This window comes from Gavia stellata, chromosome 21 (assembly GCF_030936135.1).
Source record: "Gavia stellata isolate bGavSte3 chromosome 21, bGavSte3.hap2, whole genome shotgun sequence".
NCBI classification, from domain to species: Eukaryota; Metazoa; Chordata; class Aves; order Gaviiformes; family Gaviidae; genus Gavia; species Gavia stellata.
Window position 1 is genome coordinate 13,250,296 of NC_082614.1, and position 22,566 is coordinate 13,272,861.

Consider the following 22,566-nt stretch of genomic DNA (forward strand, 5'->3'; position numbering starts at 1 on the left):
AGCTCTGGGTGCAGAAAAGAGGTCCCTGGGTTTATCTGGGGATGATTCCAGTTTAGCAGCCTCTCCAGAGGCGTTACTGAAGCTCCCAAGGCAACAGTCCCCCTTTGCTGTGTCTCCCCTGTTTTTCCCGCTGTAGAAAACGACCCCTTCACTGGGACTAGGTAGCTGGAATGGTTGGGAGAGCGTGGTGGTTTAGATAAACCTCTCACATCTGCAGGTGGCTGCCTCTACTACGTGGGACCCAAGAAGGAGGAAAAGCGCGAGGTGATTGTGGATCCTGAACGGCGGCGGCAAGTCTTTCTGGAAAGCCATTTCACCGAAATCGGGAACCACCTGGGCCAGAAGAAGACCGTGCACCGGATTCAGAGCCGGTACTACTGGCTGGGGATTGTGAAGGATGTTGTGGACTGGGTAAGTTGAGAACTTTGACGGTGTCAATGACACCAGTGTTCCCCAGGACGTTCAGGCAGCAGTCCCAAGTGAGCAGCTAGAAGAGCCCTGATGCAGGGATGATGTCGTTTCTAGTGCCTGTTGCTTTGAAGCCACGCACTAAGTAACTCTGCAGGTGAAACTGTTGGAACGTCCCGAGACAGCTGGATAGATTGGATGTCTTTCCCCCGAGCATCAGGAAACCTGTGCAGGTAGGCCTCCTTGTGCAGGGCAGTTTTGGCCAGCGTGGGAATGTGGGATTGTTTCAGGCGAGTGTTGCTTGGTCTGGCTTTGAGCAGGCGGGATTCCTGCCAGAGCTGCCCAGTTCTCTAAACTATTCTAACAGGAGAAGCTCAGTGTTTTCCGCCGGCTCTCCTCGGCTGCTTTGCCTCACCTGTTTTTTTGCCAAAAGTTCCCTGCAGCAGGGCTCTGCCACAGTGTGGTTTGAAGAAGTGTGGTTGCGTTGCTTGGTCCGAGCAGCCGGTGCTCCTCCAGCATCCTAGGGCTGACGATTTTTCTAGCCGGCAGTAGAAGTTTAAAATACAATAAGTATTTTCCTAAAACAGGGTGAGAAATGTCTTAGCTATAGGCCATGTTGAGAAAATTGGTTAGTGTGTCAGAGAAAGCTGTCAGGTGAGTTTTGCGAAAGGTGAGCTGTGTCAGCCTGTTGTGTTTTGTCCTCTTTTTCTTGCGCCCTGCTATTTTTGTTGGGTGGAAGGAAGCTGCTCAGACGTGCTGTCCCTCTCATCCCTTCATAACCTGTCCAGTCTGAATCTGACAGTATTTGTCAGCATGTTTTAAAGTTCTTTGATATGCGTTTTCCCTTTCCAGATCAAAATGTGTGAAACGTGCCAGAACGCAGAGCACAACAAGAACGTATCACGGAAAGCAAGGCCTGTCAAAGTGGAATCACCCTGGGAAGTGCTAGGATTAGACATTCACGGTGAGTGTTTGCAGCTGACAGACAGGCTTTTCAAGGCTTCCACGTCAGCCGTCAGGAAGCGTGGCAGACCTGCTGCCACACGTGAGTGAAAGCTGCCTGCGTCTGCGGTGAGGAGGTGCCAAGGAGGCCACAGCAGCCTACCAGGGTGCAACCTGATCCGTGTGACTGCCTTGGCTCCCTCTCCACACACAATGGAAGTTGTGGGCGTGCGTTACTTCCCAGAATTGAGACTGTGTTGGGTGTATTTTTGCTGACAAAGGTCACAGAAACGTACTGGCTAAATGACATTGCAGAAGAGAGTTGTGGTTGTTTTCGCAGTCATTGTTTTGCTGGGCTGGGTTTCTAACTTTCCTCATTTGGGTGATATTACGGCACCACATTGATTTTTCTTGATGCTTGTTTATGCAGGACCTTTTCCTGAGACGAGCCAGAGCAATACGCATGTCCTCGTTGTGACCGACTACTTCACTAAGTGGGTTGAGGCTGCTCCTCTGCAGAAGAAAGATCCCTTATCAGTGGCTAAAGCCCTAGCTACAATTTTTTACAGGTGGGCTCTTTTGTTGTTGGTTACATTGCAGCTCTGCAGTGAGATGGGGCGTGCTGGGATGTGTGTTGCAAAAATACTCTGTGTCCATGAGATGGTTCCCCAAAAGAGCGGGGACTCTCCCTTCTACAGGAGAGGCCATGCAGTGCCTCTCACTTGCTCTTTACAAACTACTTGGGAAGAGCCTGTTATCCTCTTGTTATCAGGGGAGGGGAGAAAGAGGCAGAAGTGGTTCTCTGAGTAGCTCCAAGGCCAAGAGAGCTGGTGCCCCAGTTCTCTGAAGTTTTAAACCATCCCCTGACACACCCTCCTCCCCCAAAAGTGTTTATTTTGCACTGACATGGTGCATGTCACCACTTGACATTGTCCTTCTGGAAAATGCATGTGGCCAGTAGAGATTTGCATTCAGAGTAAGAGACTTTGCTTGTTTCTCCTGCTGTCTTAACATTCAAAAGCAAACAGGCTTGGCTGTTTTGGAACAGATGGAGCCAGCAGACCTCTCTCTGCTCTTGGGGAGGCAAGGTCATGCCAGCCTCTTTAGCACCAGCTCCACTGGAGGGCCCATCCCCTTCATATCCTGTTATCACCCACGAGGACTGAACTCCTCTGGCTCTGCCCTGCAGCTGATGGAGTAAAACCAGTTGTGTGTCCTCTTCTTGTTCAGGTTTGGAGCATCCAAGAACATTTACACCAGTCAGAGCTGGGACTTCTGTGAGGAGGTAGGTCAGGTGCTGGGTGGTTCAGGGAATAGCAATATGATCTTGAGCAGGTTTTTTTGGGCAGCGGGTCCCAAAGGCAGAGCTGCAGCGTGCCATGTAGGGGGGGCAAGGAGCTGATGCTGCCTTCTCCCTGCCCCAGCCCTGTTGCCAGTGGTAGATTATTTGCCAGTGCTTTCACCCTGTTGGGGAGTTAAGGTTGTGGTTCTGTGGTGCAAGTCCTCCAGCCACACTGCAGCCTTTCTGCTCAGAAGGAAAGGTCCTGTGAGATGATTTCCGTGAGATTCCAGCTGTACTCTAGGATTAACCGAGCTTCCTAGTGCTGTGGAAAGCCTCAAGCATGGGAACAGTCATTGCAAAACATTTTGTCAGGCTCTAACTTTTCTGTGGAGCTTTTTCTGCTGAACAGCACCTCCTGGCATGGGGACAGTGCCGTCCCGCGGGGTGGAGGCTGCTAGCTCCTGTGGTGCAAACCCGCCTTGTTCTCCCGTGGGCATGGCCCCCTTTGCAGGTCAGCCGGCATTTATGTGAGCGCTGGAACATCTCACAGATCCTCACCCCCGCAGACTGCGCAGGCCTGGACGACCGCAGTGCTGAGGTGCTCAAATCCTCCATCTGCAACGTGGTGAACGAGAAGCCCAGTGAATGGGACGCCCACCTCGACCCTGTGCTTTTCGATTTCCGCACCTCAGTCAACTCCATCACGAAGTACACCCCCTTCTTCCTTATGTTCAACAGATACGTATGCCTGTCATCTGAGGTAACTTCTCGACAAAAGAGACTCTTGTAGGAGGTTTGCCACTGGCACGGTTACAGAGTAACACCCAGATATCTGTACCTTGCAGGTGGATTTTGTCAAGGACTCTAAAGTGCAGGGGGCTAGCTCCGGGAAGGCAGACAGCCTCCCGCCATTCACAGCCACGGTTCAGGAGCAGCAGAACGCGGTGAAAGAAATTGTAAGTCTCTCAGTGCCTTGAAATCATTCTGCAGCTAAGCCCCTACAAGGTCCCTTGCACCAGGCTGTGTGAGAGCTGCACAGAAGGGATTTGCCCATAGAAGGATCGTGCCACAGCGTGTGCCTGCTCAGGCGCTCAGAGAGAGCCCCTGGCCTCATCTGTCCAGAAATGCCATCTCACAGGAGTCCTTTGCCTGTGGGCTCTCTCCTGTCACCGAGCGTAGCGGGTAGCTGATGGGCTTGAGTGTGGCAGGGAGGCTGCATGTCCGGCTGGGAAGGAGCGCGACAGAAGCCAGTTAAGCACTGCCTGAGACTCCACAGGCCTGGCCTGAGAGGAGAGGTGGATGCTGGCACCTCAGTGCGTGCCAAGACCAGCAGGAGCAGAGCCGGACCCTCTGAGCCAGCACCGTTTGGTGCCACGAGGAAGCTGGTGGTGTTGCTCAGAGCTGGGCGATGAAATATGAGCGACTGGCTTACCCCATCAAGGCTAATGAGAGCTGTGTGCCCGCCTGCCCAGCACTCTGCCTTCTAATCTGCATCTCAAATCAGGCAACGGAGTCTGTCTTTAGGCAGGGACAAAAAGCCTTTAGGGATACGCTCTGTAATTAAGAATGTTAAAAGTAACCCTGCCCCAAAATGGGAGGAGAGAAGCTGGGGAGGCTGGGGTTACCGTGAAGACCAGCGGGCAGAGAGCTGGGTTTGGGGAGCAAGGCCAGCATTCAGTTCCCAACTGTCTCTAATGTGCTGGGTGACCTTGGGCAGGTCATTTTGTCTCTTCGTTTCTTGTTTTCCTGACTTGAAAAATTACCTCAGTGTCTGCTCTAAAGTGCTTGGCAAACTATGTGCCAAAAAATAATAGACAAGGCTCATGCGCTTTGTTTGCTCAGTCATTTCTTAGACTCAGAGAGGGTTATGTGGTCCTCTCTGATCTCGCCTGGACTGTGATTCTTCTTGCTGGGGAATAGCAGCAGTAAAACAGGACAGGAGGGAGGAGGCCTGGGAGCTGAACGTGTGGGATCTATTCCCAGCTGATCCCTTTGGCAGCTCAGGCTCACTAGCCCGGCTCCCCTTCTTGAAATGGAGATGCACATCATGGCATGAGGCAGTGAGAGCTCCGCCTGGGTAACACCAAAGCATCTTGCCCTGTCCGTAAGGGCACTTCGGGTGTCCAGGTCGCTGACGCTTGCCTGCACACAGGCCAGAATTAGGGCTGTAATTAACAGGAGGTGATAAAAGCTTCCCTTGGTTCTCTGTTAGTCCAGCCTAGATCCCCTTGTGCCCTTTACTGATGGAGAACTAACGGCTCCTCTGAGCACAGCCATGAAATCACAATTTCTTAATGTAAGGTCTCCTGCTAGTTTGGGGTTGGTGAGAATAAGGCTGGGAAGACCTTGCTTAGTCCCTCCCTTGCCCCCGGGCGCAGCCAGCTGTGCTGGCGCTTGGTGGCACAGCCTTGGCTTGCCAAGCTGAGCTCCCGTGAGATGGGCGCGAGTTGATTTTTTAAGCGGGGTCTCAAGGCCCAACCCAGGCAATCTGCTTTACAGGTGATCGCCAACATGACTACAGCCTACAAGCGGGAGCGGAAGAGTGTGAAAAGGAAAAGTCGGGGCCTGCCCTCTCTTGCCTTCAAAGTGGAAGACAACGTGTTTGGGAGCAACGCTGCCAGCTCCCTGAAGAAGCTGAAGAAGGGCCAGTTTGTGTCGTTTCAGATCGAGACAGTCCTGCCGCCTGAGCAGAGTATGTCCGGTGTGAAGAAAACCAGTTAGCCTCTGGGGCTTTTTCGGAGGTCCCGCGGGGCTGGGGACAGGATCACGAACCGTCCCCAAGGTTTGTGGCCCAGCTGCATGGGAGTCCAGGGTGCAGACGTGCCTGCTCTGTCCTGGGGAGGAAGGAAGGGGAAGGGTCAGAGAAGGGTGTCTGTTCAGTCCCTTCCCGGTCCAGATTTGCCCTTGGACCATCCCGCCGACTGAGGGAAGCGGCACCATCCTCATTTACGCTTTGGCAGTGAGAGGCTCGGTCTTGCCAAAAAAGCTCCACCTTGACTACGGTGTGGAAACTGCCTCTTTGGAAGTAATTGCATCAAAGGCCGGGGAGTGATCTGGGTGTAGATGAGAAGAGAGCCAGAAACTAGACCCGGCTTAGCCATGTTGCAGTATGTTTCCTACAGCTTAAAACTGTCCTCCCCACCGTCAGCCTGAGCCAGGAAGAGTCACACCGGGTCTGACTGCATTCCAGGTGGATGTGGGAATGGCTTGAAGTGAGCTTTTTTTTTAGTTTTAAGCACTAATTAGCAGAAATAAAATCAACAATAGAACGTGATACTTTTATTTTTGGTTATCCAGGAAGAGAAAAATTGATTTTTCTTTTGTAACATCACCATTCTGTTCTCTCCAGAAATGGAGTGAACTCCAGGAATCCTGTATTCCATTCCTACGCTGGCAGGGGTTATAGAGGTGTTTTTAAGCCCAGCGCTCCAAAAACGCAGGGAACTTTGGGATAACAACACCGACCGGCCCCTCTGTCACCTATACAGCCCAGCTGGATGCACTGCCATCCCTCCGAGCTGGCGCGGGGCCTTGGAGGGGAAGAATAATGTATAATAAGCTGGATTTCTTGAAACTGAATCCCCCTCTGTGTTAGGAGTTAATTTAAACCCCTGTTGAGCCCCTGTTTAGGGGTTAATTTAAAAACTATGTTGAGCCCTTGTGCTGGTTGTTTTTAAAGCCAACTCGTGTGTTGTATTTTCCCCCTCTGCTGCAGAAATTAAATAAACCCAATAAAATAATATAAACGTTTAAAAAAAAAAAAAAGAATTAACATTTATTTTTGCCAAAACCACTTTATAAGGGGGGAAGCCCTGGGGTTGCCCTTGCTGCGTCGGGGTAGGGTTAAACCGCGGGCGGGGTCGGGACGGCGCTGCGGCGAGGGGGCGTGGCGAGGGGCGTGGCTTCTGCGCTGGCCACGCCCCCTGTCGACCTTGCTCCCGAGACGCGCCTTCGAGTCTGGCCGGGCAGGACCGGGCTGATCCCCGCCGCCGCCGCCGGTAAGACCCCGTCCGGGCGGGTCGGGAGTGCGTTGTCCTTGCGCTGCAAAGGGGGGAACGGTGTGTGTGTGTGTGTCCCGTCCTTGCTATGGCGGACGCGGCCCTTCCCGGGCGTCTCCCCCGGCAGCAGCATCTCGTCCGGGGGGAGGCAGGGATGAGTCTGGGCACCTTCGGCATCTCCTGCTTTGTAGCTGGGGACGCCTTTGCGGGTGGCAGGGAGCTGTGGTGGCCGCCTCCTCTCCTGCCTCCTCTCCTGCCTCCTCTCCTGCCTCCTCTCCTGCCTCCTCCTCTTCCACCTCCTCCTCCTCCTCCTCCCCCGGGCCGGATCCGCGCAGCTTGGCAGCGGATGCAGCAGTGAGCACCCTGGGAAGCGCGTCCAGCTCCTCCCTGGCACCGCTGCTCTGGTTTGCCTCCATCCCTCCTTCCCCACCCACCCCATAAGCCCCCATTCTTCCCCGAATTGCAGCCTCTGCCCCGTTTTCCTCCACTTTTTAGCTTTTTATCCCGCCTGCCCGACCACCGGGCTGCTCTCGGCCAAGGGTGCTGCTTGGCCGGTGCCGAGGGCTGCCCTTTTCCCCGTGCTTTGCTTTTGGGGGGCTGTGGAGGCGGCTGCGGTCACGCAGGCCGGAGCGTGGCCGACACACGGCACCCTTTGTGCCGTGCCTTCCGCACCGCGCGCTGTCACGAGCTGCTTGGCCAGCACAAATCCGAGGATGGGGTACCTCCCTCGTGGCGACGCACGGCACCTCTGGGTGCACGGCGCAGGAGCAGGTGAGCAGCTCCCTCGGTTTAAAGGAAGTTGAGCTTTGCACCCTTTTCTGGGTCAGTTCAGATCCAGCCCCACCATCGCTGCCGCCAGTCAGAGCCACGGGCAGCAGCGAAGGCAGCATCCCGCCCCGGCACCTCCCTCTCCCACGAGATGCAGCTGTGGATTTCCGACCGCCTTTTAATTTCCTCTTGGGACTTTTGTTGTGTCGCTGAATTGCACGCTGACAGCGCAGCGGGTTTAGTGGGTTACCCCAAATTAATATTCAAGAGGGCTGGGGACAGCAAGGTGTGACAGGCTGCTGTACCTATGATTTATTCCTTTTTTGATGAGGGGGATCTGTTTCAAAGCCGAGCTGCTCTCACATCTGCTTTCATACCGTTTTGATTGAGTGCTCCATTTCAGCTTTGTCCTGGGGAAGGTGGGGAGGGACTCTCAGATCATGAATGTCCGAGTTTAACACCTACGCAGCTCTGTAGCGCAGGACACGTGGGCTGCACAGCTGTCCCAGGATTGCCCAGCCGCCGGGGACCTCGTGGCCCCGCAGCCGCCACACCAAGCGGGGACGAAGTTTCCCACCGAGACGTGCGGATTTCTGCTGTGGGGTTCAGGATGGGTGCAGGCTTCTGGGAGGAGAGTTTGTCTTCATTTGTGCTTCTCATTTTATGAAATATCTTGGAGCGTATGCAGCAGGAGAGGGGAGGAAGGAGTAGGTAGTGGTGTCTGGGGTCAGGACGGGCTGGTGGGGAGCTGGCACCGTTCCCCCCCATCCTGCTTGCCTTTCCCCGCCACCTCCCGGGGGCGAATAACAACCCCGTCCCCTTCTTCTCGCCCCACAGCAGAGGCCATCATGACCACATCCTCCCCGTGCTAGGGCTGCCCCCCACCGCCTCGGTGATCCTCCCAGCCCAGTGGCAAGGATGCGTGCCTGGAAGGCGGTGGCCAGCACGCTGGCGCTCAGCGGGGCCGATGTGGTGGTCACCACGCTGCTCTACGCCCATGGCCGGGGCGGCCGGGATATCCTGCAGGACCTGCGGCACTTCAACATCTTCAACTCGCTGCTGGACATCTGGGGGGGCTGCCTCTACCGCAGCTGCGTGCTGCTGGGGGCCGCCATCGGGGTGGCCACCAACACGGCCTACGGCCCCCGGCGCCTCAGGGCATCGCGGACCTTCATCGCTGTCGTCTGCCTCCTCATGGGCATCTACATGATGGTGAAGCTGCTGCTCTATTCGGAGGTGCGGAGGACCATCAGGGACCCGTGGTTCTGGGGGCTCTTTGCTTGGACCTACGTGGCGCTGGCGGCCACCTTCGGGCTGTGGCAGCTGCTGGCCTGCGTCACCTCCTCTCGCGAGGCGCTGGGGCCTGGCTCCGAGTCCCGCGCCGAGGCAGAGGAGAGCTGCGACGGCGGTGCCCCGCGGGACAAGCGGGAGGAGGCGGCAGGTCCCACCATCCATAAGCTGCTGTCCTACACCAAGCCGGATGCCTTCTTCCTGGGCATCGCCTCCTTCTTCCTCCTCGTGGCCGCACTGGGTGAGCGAAGGGACCGGGGTGGGCTGCAGTGTGCTCCCATCCTCACCAGGAGGGAAGGAGCCATGGCGGGGGACAACGTGGCAGCACCCCAGGCTTGCTTTCTTGGGGGTGCTGGGTGGCACACCCTGCATGAGCTGGGTGAAAAATGCAATGGGGCAAAAAAAATGCAATAGGGGATAAAATACACTGGGAAGTTAAACATCCCCATGTGCCACTAAGGGCTGCACTTCCTGAGACATCTCATGCGATGGCCAAGTATCTCTGTGGTGGGGATGGGGCTGTCCACAGGCCATCGCAGTTGGAAATACAGGTCCTGTGCCAATCCCGCGTGGTGGGGCTGAATCCCCTTGTCCTGTGCTTGTCTGGCAGGAGAGACCTTCCTGCCCTACTACACGGGGCTGGCCATCGACGGCATCGTGGTGCAGAAGAGCATGGACCGCTTCTCCACGGCGGTGCTGGTCATGTCGCTGCTCGCCATAGGAAGGTAATCGCAGGGGCTGGTTTCGGCCCTGACAAGGAGCAGTTTGGGATTTTCCCGCAGGAGCTCGCAGTGGTGGTGGGCACGGGCTGTCTCACTTGCAGCCACTCCACCGGGTCCCTGCCAGACCCCAGGGATGTGCTTTGATTTCCCTGCGCCATCACGGTACGGAGAGGCCGTGGTGGCAATCACGAGGCCGTTGCGTAGTCCTCCACGTCTGTCTGCTGGTGGTGGGGGAGCAGGAGTGGACGCAGGGAATGGGCTCCTTGGGGAACGCTGTCCCAGCAGTGCTGTGTCCCCTCCTGAAGCTTGTCACTACCGGGGTTAGGACCAACTGACCCTGTGCTGGTAGCACCCAGAGGAGGTGTGGGCTGGATTAGCCATTGCTTCCCGGGGTGGAAAGCGGTACCAGCACAGCATTGCCCAAGCCCTTGGCCTGGGCATCGGGGTGTTTGTGTTGCTGAGGAGCGGGTTTCGTGTCCATTGGTCTATAACGTTTCTTATCTGCAATTAGCTCATTTGCCGCAGGTATCCGGGGCGGCGTTTTTACGCTCATATTCGCAAGACTGAACATTCGCCTTCGCAACTGCCTCTTCAGGTCACTGGTGTCTCAAGAGATGAGTTTCTTTGATGAGAATCGCACAGGTTGGTTCCTCTTTCCCCCGGATTTGCTCTAACCCCTCTATCCCATCCCGGTGTTTTTTTCCCCTTGGTTTGCCCTACCAGCACGTAGCAGATTGGGGGCAGCTAGAGACGGCACCCAAATGCTCGTGTTCGGAAAGAGTGGCAGAAAGCTCTTCCCTTTCGGGTGCCTCCCATCGTGGGCTTGGGACAGGATTGCTCAGCATCCTGGGGATGGCCCGTTGCCACTGATCAGCCTGACATCCAGCAGCCCTGAGGATGATATGTTCATCTCACGTCATCCCCAAAACACCTACTTTCCTCCTCCTGCACCTCCCATCAGTGCCTGCTGGTCAGCCGCTCTCCAGCTCTGCTCTGGCCATGGGAAACCTCAGATGTGTGAGGCTTGCTGGGCGTGCTTGTGGCTTTCCCTGCTCGCCATTCAGTCCTGTCCCGGTCCGTGCCACTCTGGTGTGGTCCCAGCTCACTGTAACTTTTCCCACATTTAATTTCTTCTCGGTGATATTTTTAGTTTTGAGGCGGTTGCCGTATTTAGCAATCGCTGCACGGTGCCCTGGTAGCTGAGGACACTGGAGATGTTATTGTAAGTGGGATACGGGTAACCCTGAACTAACACTTAGACAAAAGCATGGGAGTTCAGAATTTAGGAATTCAGGGTGATGTTTGCTGCCTGTAACGCTCAGTTCCACCAAAGGACGCTGCAGGACCTTTGCCCCTTGGTAGCTAGACCTACGTCCTCAGGGTCACTTGGGTCAGCTCCAGGCTGTGGGGCACGCGGCTAAAGCCAAACGGCCCTCTCTGAACCATCTCGCACTCCTCTGTAGGGTGTGCTGTGCCCAGCCCTGGCTGGTCCCACCAGGACAGCAGGGAAAGGTGCCAGCAATCCCTGGCGAGCTCCTGGAAGGCTCCTGGCATCATTTAGAAATGAACTCAGGGCTGGATTGACAGCTCTGGAGGTGCATTCAGCAGCCCAGCAAACACTCCAGCCACACACCTGCTGCCTGTCTGCGTGCCCATAGGGTGCCCTCCAGTGTAGGGTGCTGCTGCAGTCCCCTTTGCTGTCCTGCAGCCATCCTTGGTGACCCAGGGATGTAGCTCATGCCTTCAGATGCATTTCGTGTCCCTCATGCATGCAGCAATTCAAGCTCCTCTGTTTTGCTTCACATCCACAGTGGTGGAGAGTCACCCCCCTTCCACGCCACCCTTCAGACCTCCAGCGAGGGGTGGATTGAATGGGGAGCTCCGTCTGGCCCCTGGCATGGGACATGGGATGCAGCTAGGCAGTGACCTGCTGTGGTGACATGACCCCACTCTCCCCTTCCCCAACCCCTCGTTGCTGCAGGGGATGTCATCTCCCGCCTGACATCGGACACGACCATCGTGAGCGACCTGGTCTCCCAGAACATCAACATCTTCCTGCGCAATGTGGTGAAGGCCACAGGGGTGATCTTCTTCATGTTCAGCCTCTCCTGGAAGCTCTCGCTCGTCACCTTCATGGGCTTCCCCATCATCATGCTGGTGTCTGATGTCTATGGGAAGTACTACAAGGTAGGCAGGAGAAGCTGGCATGGCCATGGTGTGCCGCAACACTGGGCTGTTATCCTTGTGAGGCCATCGTGGAGATTGTGGGTGGCCTCAGAGCTGGTGGAACTGATGCCTGGGTGCTTTGCTGCCAGCGGTGAGGGCAGGAAGGCGGCATTAAACCCGTGTGGGCAGACAGGCATAGCCTCGGCTCTTACCTGGCTTCATGCTCAGGAGTGGAAGCATCTCAGGTCTGACAGGAGAGGTAGCTTGGCCGTGGGATGTCACGTATGCGCCTGCCTGTCCTCGTGCAATCTGTCCTCTCCTCTCCCTTTGGAGTGACTCAGGTGGGGGTTAAACCCAGTGTCAAGCTCCCTCCCTCCGCCTGGGGCTAGTGTGGGCCAAGGGCCATCCCCGGTGGCTAATACCATCTCCCATGAACCATGTGAGTCCTGCACTGCTGCTCCCCGCGTTGGTTATTGGAGCCTTCCACTGTGCTGGGGACACGGCGTGCATGGGTGCTGCCTCCCCCGGCCGTGGCTCCTCCTGCAGGTCAGGCACTTGTGGGAGGAGTGGAGCTGCCCTTGGTCTCCAGACCTGTCCCTGACTTGGAAACTCCAGGAAGGGCTCCTGGGCCAGGCTGACCCTCTCCCACCAGGGCACCGGGAACAGTGGCTCTGCCGCAGGCTTCCCAAGTGGGGCATGGCACTTCACCTCCTGCAGCCCAGGTCCCTCCTCGGGGACAGCACAACGAATCCGTTCCCCTCCTGGCACAGTGCCCCAGGCTGTCCTGAGGTGTGGGATATATCCCAGTGCTCAGCCTTGTTGCGCGTGGCCTTGGAAAATGTCACCGTGCCTTCTTTTCCCGAGCCCAGCAGAGCCCAGGGCGTGCAGGGAGAGGTGCCACGGGCAGCCCGGCGCCCGCTGAGCCCCCTCTGCCTCCCCCCGCTCCCCGCAGAAGCTCTCCAAGGATGTGCAGAACGCCCTGGCCAAGGCCAACAACACCGCCGAGGAGACCATCTCCGCCATGAAGACGGTCCGTAGTTTTGCCAACGAGGAGGCGGAGGCGAACGTGTACTGGCAGAAGCTGCAGCAGGTGTACAAGCTCAACAAGCGGGAGGCCATGGCTTACACTTACTACGTCTGGTCCAGCGGGGTAGGTGGCCGGCACCGGGGCTGCCCCGCGCGGGGCTGGGGACAGGCAGGGGACGTTGCTTTGGATCCCAAAAATGCATGTGGCGTGATGCATGTGCATCTCCGCTTCCAGGGAGCTTTGCAGGGTGAGCCCCGCCTTGATGTCCGCTGCCAGTAATCCCCTGGCTCTTAATTATTATCTTTTTTCGCTCATCAAAAATATATTCCGTTCCCTCTTAGGGCAGCACTGCATCGTGCCACCAAACGGTGTGTTTTCTCTTGCAAATAAGAATATAATTGATAACCGCTCAAGGTCATGGAAAACCCCATGTTTCTGTGTTGCTGCATTGCGTGCCTCTGCCAGCTCACCTCCGGGGCTCCGGCTGGGAAACAGCCGTGGCGTTGGTTGAGCTTCTGCTCAGAAACGGAGATTTTCTGCGTGTGGGTGGTGGCAGGGGGAGGCTGCTGGAGTTTGGGTTTGGGTTTTTTTGGGTTTGGGGTTTTTTTTCCAAAATGCTTTTTCATCATTCAAGACCAGATGGTTTGGGACTTCTCCTGCATCGGCTGATAACTAAGGCTGTGCAAAACCCTCAAGTGAGGCTGCCCTTATCTCTGCACGTTCAAGGATCTAAGAAGCCTCCAGTGAAAGGTTTGCAAGTTATGGTGCCCTCGTGCAGCCGTGGGAGGCTTTATGGCTTCCCAAGCTTGGAAGCAAAATTGAAGCGTTTTTTAGCCTTGTTCCTGGGCTCCCAGGTGAAGCCGGAGTGTGAACTGGGTCAGCACAGATCCCGCCGAGTCAAAGAAGGCAAAAACCCTCCAAAACTGCTCCTGCGGGGCTGACGTAGAAAAAAGTCATTGGATTTAGCACAGCCCCAGTAGAGTCTGTGTTGGAGGGAATGCAGGATCTTAAGGTCAGATTGCGGCAGAGCAATAGTTCAGGAATTTTTTTCCCCAGCATTTTTATCTGTGTGAATATACCACCTGTCCCGCAAACGTCGCACAGAGCACCAGGGCAGCACTGTTTTTCTGAGCACCCAGGCAGCATGGAACAAAACCAGCTGAATAAAGGCAGGGGCTGGTATTTGTCATATCAGAGCTGATCTGTCTCCTTTTTAGAGTAGGTGGTGCTCCCCCACACTGATTTCAGGCAAGAGCTGAGGTTATGCTTCAGGGACTGGTACATGCAAGGAGGATTTTTTTGCATTAACTCTTGGCTTGATTTTGTGTTCTAAATTAAAATGTGTCACACTCATATAACAGAAAGTTTATTTTAGTGGGGAGGTGACCGCATGTGTTGGATAATTTCAGCGTAGATTATTACGCTTGAGGACATTAGTCCAAGAGAGGAGTTCATGAGACACTCTGTTATTTCAGATAAATTCTCCCTCCTTGGCTGTTGCCCCTCTGGACTTCTGTTTTGTTGAAAGCTGTCAGCCCAACGCCTCAAATCAGCCCATGTACTTGACTTGTTTTTCCCTTCTCATATCCATGCTCGCTACGAGGGCTGTCAGCTGTGCGCTGTCAGGGATGCTCAGTTCGGGGCTCAAAGAATAAATGTCAGCACATGTATTGTGGGCTGTTGTGTGAGTAATTACAAATGCACCAAAATATCAGTTGTCCTTGCTGATTTTGGGGTGTTTTCTTGCTTCCAGCTGACCCTCCTGGTGGTCCAGGTCAGCATCCTTTACTATGGTGGACACCTCGTGATCTCGGGGCAAATGACAAGTGGGAATCTGATATCCTTCATCATTTACGAGTTCGTCTTGGGAGACTGCATGGAGGTGAGTCTGTTTTATCCCTCTGGGCTACCCCATATCAAGGTGATGTTTGTCTTTTAGAAAGTTCCAGGGCAGTCACAGGGCTAGACCCAGTGTGGACTTCCCTGCGACCCCACCGACGGGCTGATTCTCTCTTCTGCTCCCCACTCCACTCCTGCTGTGGCCTCGCAACCTGAACGCACCCGAAGCAGCTCGTCCCCTGATAAGGCAACGGGGACCAAAGGGGTCAGGCTGGCCCTGCTGAAGGGCAGAGCCCTGCCTGCCTCCCAAGCACGTTTCCTGGCGTGAAGAATGCAGGGATTACGAAGCTGCCTGTTAAATTTCAGGCTTCATTAAAAACTTAATTATATTTTTTTTTTTCTTCCTGTCCCTGGAATAGGCTGCAAGCTGCTGTGTTGGCAGCATGTTAGCAAGATGAGACTGTGGGTGGGATGGTAGAGCCCACCCAGGGCTGCTTTTCCCTTGCAAAGGCGTAAGCTTGGCTAATCAAGGCAGATTAAGTCGAGGTTTCCTCGCAGCCAAGTGTGGTTTCGGCAGTGCTTCAGCCTTTGTGCAGCAGCAGAGCAGGCTGGAGGCAGCTCGCCCAGCTCTCGCCATCTGTTCAGATGACTGCAGGCTCTGGTGGTGTTTCCAGGCTGTGGTTTTGGTGTGTGTTTGGTTTGGTTTGGGGTTTTTTTCCCCTCCTGATGGGAGGGGCAGTTGCAGTACAAGCTGTTCTGCAACTCTGGGTTTAGTATTTAAAAGAGCCAGCGTGGCGGGGGTTTATTCCAGGGAAGTCAGTGTCAGCGTGCGGCAGTTGTAGTTGGGAAAGCGCAATGGTAAATCCACTGGGACCATATCCCGGTGGGGAACAGCCGTATCAGCTGCCAGACGGTTGTCTAGAAAGGTCCAGCCTGGAGCTGCTCTGCATTTGAGACACGTGTGCTAGGGAATGAGCCAGCTGCCCTTCGGGGCTGGTGCGATGTGCTGCGATACGTGGACCTTCTTCAACCATTGGGTTGGAGAGCTGCTGGTCTTGAGCAAAGAGAGATAGGTGGAGGATTCTAGTGGAAGTTTGGGTCATGTATCTCCTGGCACACATCTTCTCTTCCCAATCCATCTGTTTCCTTCTTCTGTTCCCCTCTGGGTCTACCCATGCACAAACCCCTTCAGATGCCCTGTCCCTGGATATGTCCATATATCCCCTCCGTGCCCTGCATAGGGGGAAAGCTTTCTTTTTCTGTGTCTGATGACTGTCATTAATGTCAGATGATAGACTTGGGAATGCTTCAACCGTTCTCTTCACGAGTGGCACCAACTGCCTTTTCCATCACTTGAGAGGGTCTCACCATTGCCTCTTGCCTTCCAGTCCGTCGGCTCTGTCTACAGCGGCCTGATGCAGGGAGTGGGAGCTGCCGAGAAGGTGTTTGAGTTCATCGACCGCAAGCCAACGATGGTGAATGACGGGTCCCTGGCCCCAGACCACGTGGACGGGAAGGTGGAGTTCAGGAACGTGACGTTTTCCTACCGCACTCGCTCTGCAACACAGGTCCTCCAGGTGAGCCCCACGGGCGCCGAGCTCCCCGCCACGAGGCATCACGCGCTGCTTCTCCATCGCAGCAATAACTGATCCCCAGCTCGCAGGAAATGTCAGCTGCCCTTCTGGAGATGCATAAAGGCAGGCTCAATGGCATGCTGGAAAACAGATTATAAGCAACAGTGGCTGTTTAGGGCTGGCCTTCCTTACAAGGAGTGAGATTTATTAATAAAACCCTTGTTCCCAGCTCTGGCATTAAACACGTCAGCGTGGTACAGGGCTTTGTGCCAAGCTGCCTCGGACTGTTTCCATGGGAGAAGGGCTGGGGTCATGAGGCAGGGGGAAGCAGCAAAAAAATGAGTTTGCTTTGCAGTTTTTAGAGGTCCTGCTACATCATCAGGCAAATTTGAAGCCATTTTGGAGGCTTCTTTGCTTCCTCAGAGCCAGGAGAGATGGCTGATGTGGCACATCACCAACGTGGAGGGTCACTGCAGCCAGATTTCAGCAACCTATCTTGCATAGTGCCCAAGCTGCTGCCCCAGGACCCTGGGAAAAGCCAAGACCTGAGCACCATCTCCCATCCGTGTTGCAGAACGTGTCCTTCACCCTGCACCCCGGCAAAGTGACGGCGCTGGTGGGTCCTTCGGGGAGCGGGAAGAGCTCCTGTGTCAACATCCTGGAGAACTTCTACCCTCTGCAAGACGGGCAGGTGCTGCTGGACGGGCGTCCCATTAACATGTACGATCACAAGTACCTGCACTCAGTGGTACGAGCGACTGATACGTGTATTCTAGCTATCGCCTGCAGTGATCAGAGGGGATGGATGGTAGCATTGCATGTTGCTTTGGATTTGATCTGGCAACTTCTGAAATGTCCAGGAAGCTGGAGGCTGGAGGTGGTCCAGGAAATGAATTCAGATAATTTGTGGGGGCGGAAGGGAAAGGGATGGAGAGTGGTTTCATGGGGAGGGGGAATTCTTCTGAAAACAGAACAAGAAACATGTTTTGTTTTGTATTTTTTGGCCAACACAGTAGAAATATGGTTTTGGTTGTTGGATTAATTATCATCTAAATTGGGTTTGGAAAAAAGTGGTTTGCATTCCTCCAGCACTTTCTACCTTAAGATCTTAAAGTAATTCTCAGCTAATGGGGTGTTAAACCTCGTAGGATCCCGGCAGCAGCTGGAGCACCGCAGGGGCTGGGTGGTTTGCCCAGGAGAGGGGTCCAGGCCCCTCAGCTCTCATCTGTGTGTCAGCACAGATCAGCCTTCACCTCCTCTGCAAGTAACTGCCGCCTTTGTTTGCCCCCAGAGCAAATGGCCTCACCAGTCAGCAGGAAAACCTGAAAACAATTGATCAGAGACAGGCTGGAAAGCCAAAGTCAGTGTGACTAATTTACATTCCCTGCCCGCACTGAGCGAAAATTAAAAGACAAGCAAGGCTTTCAGCGTAGAAAGCCTGGTGTGGTGTTAGGGGCATGGGGAGAAGTCAATTAAAATATGACCATGTCCGGCTGGCTCTCTTCATGCCCAGTTCTGAGCGATAATTTGGAGGGTTCAATTTATTTCAATATTGAGTGTTTGACAAAGCAGGGTGAATGTAAGAGTGAGCAGCAACTGCTGTAAGGTAGGACAGGGAGGCTGTTGCTAAGCAATTAAGGAATTGCAGCAGCTATGTCCGTAACTTGCTAATTTTGGATTAAAATATGCAGGAGGGCTCATTCCCGTGGCCCAAGCGTGATTACTGGCCTTGAATGGAAAATCAGCAAGGCCCTGGGAGAGGATCTCTCCAGCCTGCCTTGTCCCAGCAACTGGTTTCCCATACTGGGAAAAGCAAACAGTGATGGGAATGACAGGTCTGGAGCAAAAACGCAGCAGGGTCTTGGAGGGGGAAGCCCATCCCAGATGCCAACGTACCAGCATTGCATCAGTTTTCTTTCCTGCAAAACAGCTTCCCAGCAGACGATGCAAACTGGGCTGAGGCTGCCGCTGGGCACCCCTTCATTAGCATCCTCACTGGAAGCTCACATCGAGGCACTTCATTATCATGGTTTAATGGTGAGGCTCTGCCTGCTTGAGTCCTTACCCAGCAGGAACAAATGCTGATGATCCGAGACACCGGCCGGCATGTCTTCTGCTCCCGACCCCCTGCTCTTCCCTTCCTTTGTGCAGATCTCCCTGGTGAGCCAAGAGCCGGTGCTGTTCGCCCGCTCCATTGCGGATAATATTTCTTACGGCTTAACTTCAGCCTCCTTCGAGTCAGTTGTTCAGGCTGCCCAGAAGGCCAACGCGCACGCCTTCATCACGGAGTTACAAGACGGCTACCACACAGGTACCAAAATCCCTCCGTTTGCACTTGAAAGCATCTTGTGCGGAGGGAAGGCAGAACCTCTCCCCTTGGGTGGAAGGTCAGGCAGGTAGTGACGGACATGAGTCCGTGGCAGCTCGGAGGCACTGCAGAGGCGGTTACGTGGAGAGGTGCAGCACCCTGGCTGCCTTTTGGGGTGACTGAGCTGTCGCAGGGTTTCTGAGCCCACCCTGGGAGAGCGTTTCTGCTGCTGCGCCGTGGCAGCGGGGTGAGCATGCCCCATCCCATCCGGACCAGTCTGGCTGCTGATGCCTGGCAATGTTACGGAGATGTGGCGCTGGCAGTCTTGCCGTTTTTCAGTGCAGTGATCAGGAGAAAAGCCCAGAACCCAAGCAGTTAGCTGTGTACCACCCCACCTGCAGAGGAAGAAAATAAACCTGCGATAAATCCATAGTAATAAAAGCTGATGTGTTTGTGACAGTGAGACTTTGGGAGGAGGCAGGTCAGACTGATGATGGTTCACGTTTACGGGAGCCAGCAGAGAGGTCCCGGTTTCCCCTCACCGCTGCCCCGGTTGCATGCCCTCCAGAGCCTGACTTACAGGGAGAGACGGCAGCGACGCAGCTGCGTGGGCCAGGGCAGGAGGGGGACTTGGGGTTTGGATGATCTCCCGGGCTCAGGGACTTCTCTGCGTTGTTTCCGTGAGCATCAGTGCCTCTGACCTTGGGACAACAGTGGAGAACTTGCTGCTGGAGGGAAGGACTGCAGCCTCAGGGGTGTTTAACTCATTTCAGCTGCTCTGCCAAGTGAGCAGAAGCAGAAGTGTTTACCTGGTCTTTGCTTCAAACCATGACACCATCCTGATGCTGCTGGCTGGGAGCTGGACTTGTTGGCAGCTCTTGATTTTTATTTTGACCCTTTCCTCTCTCTCTTGACCCAACAGAGGCAGGTGAAAAAGGAGCCCAGCTGTCAGGTGGCCAGAAGCAGAGAGTGGCAATTGCCAGGGCCTTGATCCGAACCCCCCCCATCCTAATCCTGGATGAAGCCACAAGCGCACTGGATGCGGAGAGTGAACATGCGGTGAGTAGGTGACTCGGGTGTTTGGGCCAAAGAGGCAATCTGGGTTTGGAGGAAAGACTGTAGCTCTAATTTCCAGCCTATGGACAAGCTTAGTTTTGACATGGTGCAATCAGAGGTTTGGGTAAGATGCTAATTCCTGAGCAGGAATTTGCTTCCAACACTGCTGTAGCCACCACGGAGGGAATGCCGGACAAACCTGATGAGATAGGGATCTCTGCCGATTTTTGAAATGCAAAAAATGTTAATTGGCATACAGCAGCACTGTGCAGCCTTTTGGGACAGGATACGGAGGAAGACCCTAAAAAATGGTACTGCAGCAGGCAGAGTAGGACTGCCCCAGCTAACATCCCAGCTGAGGGACCAAAGAAGCCACGCTGGCAGGAAAGGCCCTGAGCTTTCTGTGAATTGAGCGGGGTTTATCTGGCTGGGATGTGATGACCAAACAGCTCTACCAGTAGCAGGTAGTAGTTTGGCCTCGCTGGTTTAATGACATGAGGGAAAGCTAGTTCAAGGTTGAGGTGTGAGGACATGTCTCCCGGTCCCGGAGGATGAGCGCTGCCGGCCCCCGGTGTGGGGCAGCGTGAGCTCCTGACCTTGGAGCAGCTCGTGGGCTTGCAGGTCCTCAGCCATGTGTGTGGTATCTGATGCCAGCCAGGGGCTGGTCTTGGCTAGCCAGGGGTGTCAATGATGTGACACGTGGCCTGGTGGCCATCTGCCTGCCTTTAGACGTCTGTCTCTTGGCTAGAAAGCAACTCTCTCTTGCTTTGCCTTGATACACCCAGGAAATAGCCCCACTCTTCTGAGCAGCTGCATTTACCAGATATTGGCTTCCTGCAGTCCATGCCAACACTACGTGGCCTCCAAATTTGGGGCCAAGCTCTAACAAGAACCCAGCTTGCAGGATCAGACCTGGCAGCGCATGTGTGCGTACCGCACCTGTGAGCTGCCTGGACTGAGACATTCTTTCGGGCTGCGCAGCAAGAGCCGGGAACTGGGATGGACATGCTGGTGCTGGTAGTGCTGCAGGGAGTCTTGTGTCCTCTGTGCAGCCAGAGGAGAGCAAACCTCTCATCCAGAGGTTTCTTAACACAGACCACAAAGCTGCTGTTCTCCCTTCCAAAGCGGAGCCAGTGATGCTTGGGCACTAACGTCTTTTCCTCCCGCACAGATTCAGCAGGCGATTTACGGCGACTTGCAGAACCACACGGTGCTTGTCATAGCTCACAGACTGAGCACTGTCGAGAAGGCACACAACATCATTGTGCTGGACAAGGGCCGCGTGGTGCAGCAGGGCTCGCACAAGGAGCTGATGGAAGAAGGAGGCCTTTATTCCAAGCTGGTGCAGAGACAGATCCTGGGGCTGGAGGGGGGCGGCGCGGACAGTCGCCAACCCGCAGCCCGGGGGGATTCAGCGAAGGCGCCCAGTGGGCTGGAGGAAGAGTTCAGGATAGACCATTCCCTGCCAGCCGTGGCACAGGACGATTACAACAACACGGCTCACAAGTGAGAGCGGCGAGGGCTGGCACTCGAGACGCTTGCTGGGACGCTGAGACAGGAGGCAGCTTGCCAACGGGCTCGCGCGCTGCACAACGATGCCCGTTTGCTCACCCCGCACGCGTCACACACCCGTGCACACACAAACACACACTATAGAGCTTCCTGCATTACGGTCCGGCGGGCAGATGCCAGCTGGTTAAACAGGGAAACAGATTTATTCAAGGGAGTTGGGTCTTTAGCAATTCCCAGCGTTTCTACTGGGTTTCTTTTCTTACTACCAGTAATTCCTCTTGACTGGGACTTTTCTCCCATTGATATGCATGTGTAACTGCTAATAACTGTAATGGATGTTAAATGCATGCATGGAGGGGAAGACTGAAAACCCCTTCAGGAATTTCAGGGGGTGGCTTTTTGTGGCTGGATAGAAAAACAGTGACTGTAAAACAAGGTCCTGCACCCTTTCTCAATCTATGGGGCCAATCCAAAGTCTGCTGAAGTCTGTAGGGAGCTCCCTTTGGCTTCGGTGAAAACTGGATCGCTCCCATGGGGCTGAATGCCGGGAGAGTTTTGCACTGAGTGCCTGCAGGCTCAGGCTCACAACCATTGCTGCTGAGCCTGTGTCATGTAGTAACCATCATTGCTGGAACGAGCCAGGGGACCGGGAGGCAGATGTTGCTTTCAGATTTGCTCTTGGTGCTTGGTGGGTGTTTGTTTTTAAGGATGAAAAGTTTTACCATAATTGGGTTAGGTTTGGGGGTTTTTTGGTTTGGGGTTTTTTTTTGTTGTTTTTTTTTAATATATTTGTGTGCACTGTGCAATGTCTGTCTGGCTCCAGCATCCACTGAAAATTGGTCTGTTATGTCAGAATTTTTTTAACTGACGACCCCGGTGCTGGTTTGAAAAAAACACTACTAAAGACAGGCATAAAATACTAAAAGACAGCACTTTATAAATCCCACCAAAGCTTTGTTCAGCTTCAGGCCATGCTAGCGACTTCACTGCATGGGAAATCCCTACAGTCACTTTCCTTGAAGTCCAGCTTCAGCTGCCTGAACTTTAAAATGTTTTTCTTTGAATATTATTTATTAATTTACTTTTAGTACGAGGGATAGAAGGAAATACGTTGCTCCTAGCCCTTTTGGGTAATCGCTTTCGCTTAGTAGTGTTATCCTGCCATAGCTTGGTGAAGAAACCTATGCAGCCAGGCAGGTGCTATTGAGAAATAGCATTTATATGGGGAAGATTGACTTCAGACTGTGCATAGTTAAGAAATTATCTCAAGCACTTTAGCTCTCATGTTTTCCGATATTTGAATGCTGCTGTGTTTTACTTTTTGGCAGTTTTGCATTTTTGTTGTTGGCGATGTTTTGTTTTCATTTAGTGATGTTTTACAAACTCTTTAGTGTCCTTGAGGAGGGATGCTCAAAAAATAAAATACTACCTCTGCCACTCAACATCGAGCCAGTCTAGTGGGGGTGTTTTTTGCATTCTTGGTTTTCAAGGTAATGTTCATCTGAGATCATGGCTGAATACAGCTGTACACTGCACATGCTCTGGCTCCCTTGTGGGGAATGACAAGAAGAACCTACAGAGAATTAGGTATGTAAAAGACTTCAGCATCTGACAATGGCTGTGAGCCATCGCAGTAGGTATAACCTGTTTAAGAACTCGTTTTCATCCTGGATC

The 22,566-nt window shown here is 54.2% G+C and overlaps 1 protein-coding gene across 3 annotated transcripts; it reads left to right on the top strand.

Moving 5' to 3' along the window:
* The first annotated feature begins 8,316 nt into the window (after window positions 1-8,316).
* On the top strand, window positions 8,317-21,233 carry ABCB9 (ATP binding cassette subfamily B member 9). Of its 3 annotated transcripts, XM_009808747.2 has the most exons (11): window positions 8,317-8,929; window positions 9,299-9,413; window positions 9,922-10,052; window positions 11,392-11,597; window positions 12,529-12,726; window positions 14,357-14,485; window positions 15,831-16,019; window positions 16,591-16,764; window positions 18,168-18,327; window positions 19,247-19,383; window positions 20,552-21,233. In XM_009808747.2, exons 1-11 carry the CDS (start codon window positions 8,317-8,319, stop codon window positions 20,888-20,890), a joined length of 2,391 nt encoding a protein of 796 aa, XP_009807049.2. In that variant the 3' UTR covers window positions 20,891-21,233. The 3 variants fall into 3 exon arrangements, with proteins under 3 accessions (XP_009807049.2, XP_059683487.1, XP_059683486.1); XM_059827504.1 differs by lacking the exon at window positions 15,831-16,019; XM_059827503.1 differs by lacking the exon at window positions 14,357-14,485.
* The last annotated feature ends 1,333 nt before the right edge of the window (window positions 21,234-22,566 follow it).

Excerpts from the sequence above, each read along its gene's own strand:
- ABCB9 (XM_009808747.2), top strand. The coding sequence starts at position 8,317 with ATGCGTGCCTGGAAGGCGGTGGCCAGCACGCTGGCGCTCAGCGGGGCC. Across the intron at positions 8,930-9,298 it reads CCTCCTCGTGGCCGCACTGG|GAGAGACCTTCCTGCCCTAC; the intron begins GTGAGCGAAGGG and ends CTTGTCTGGCAG. Across the intron at positions 10,053-11,391 it reads CTTTGATGAGAATCGCACAG|GGGATGTCATCTCCCGCCTG; the intron begins GTTGGTTCCTCT and ends TCGTTGCTGCAG.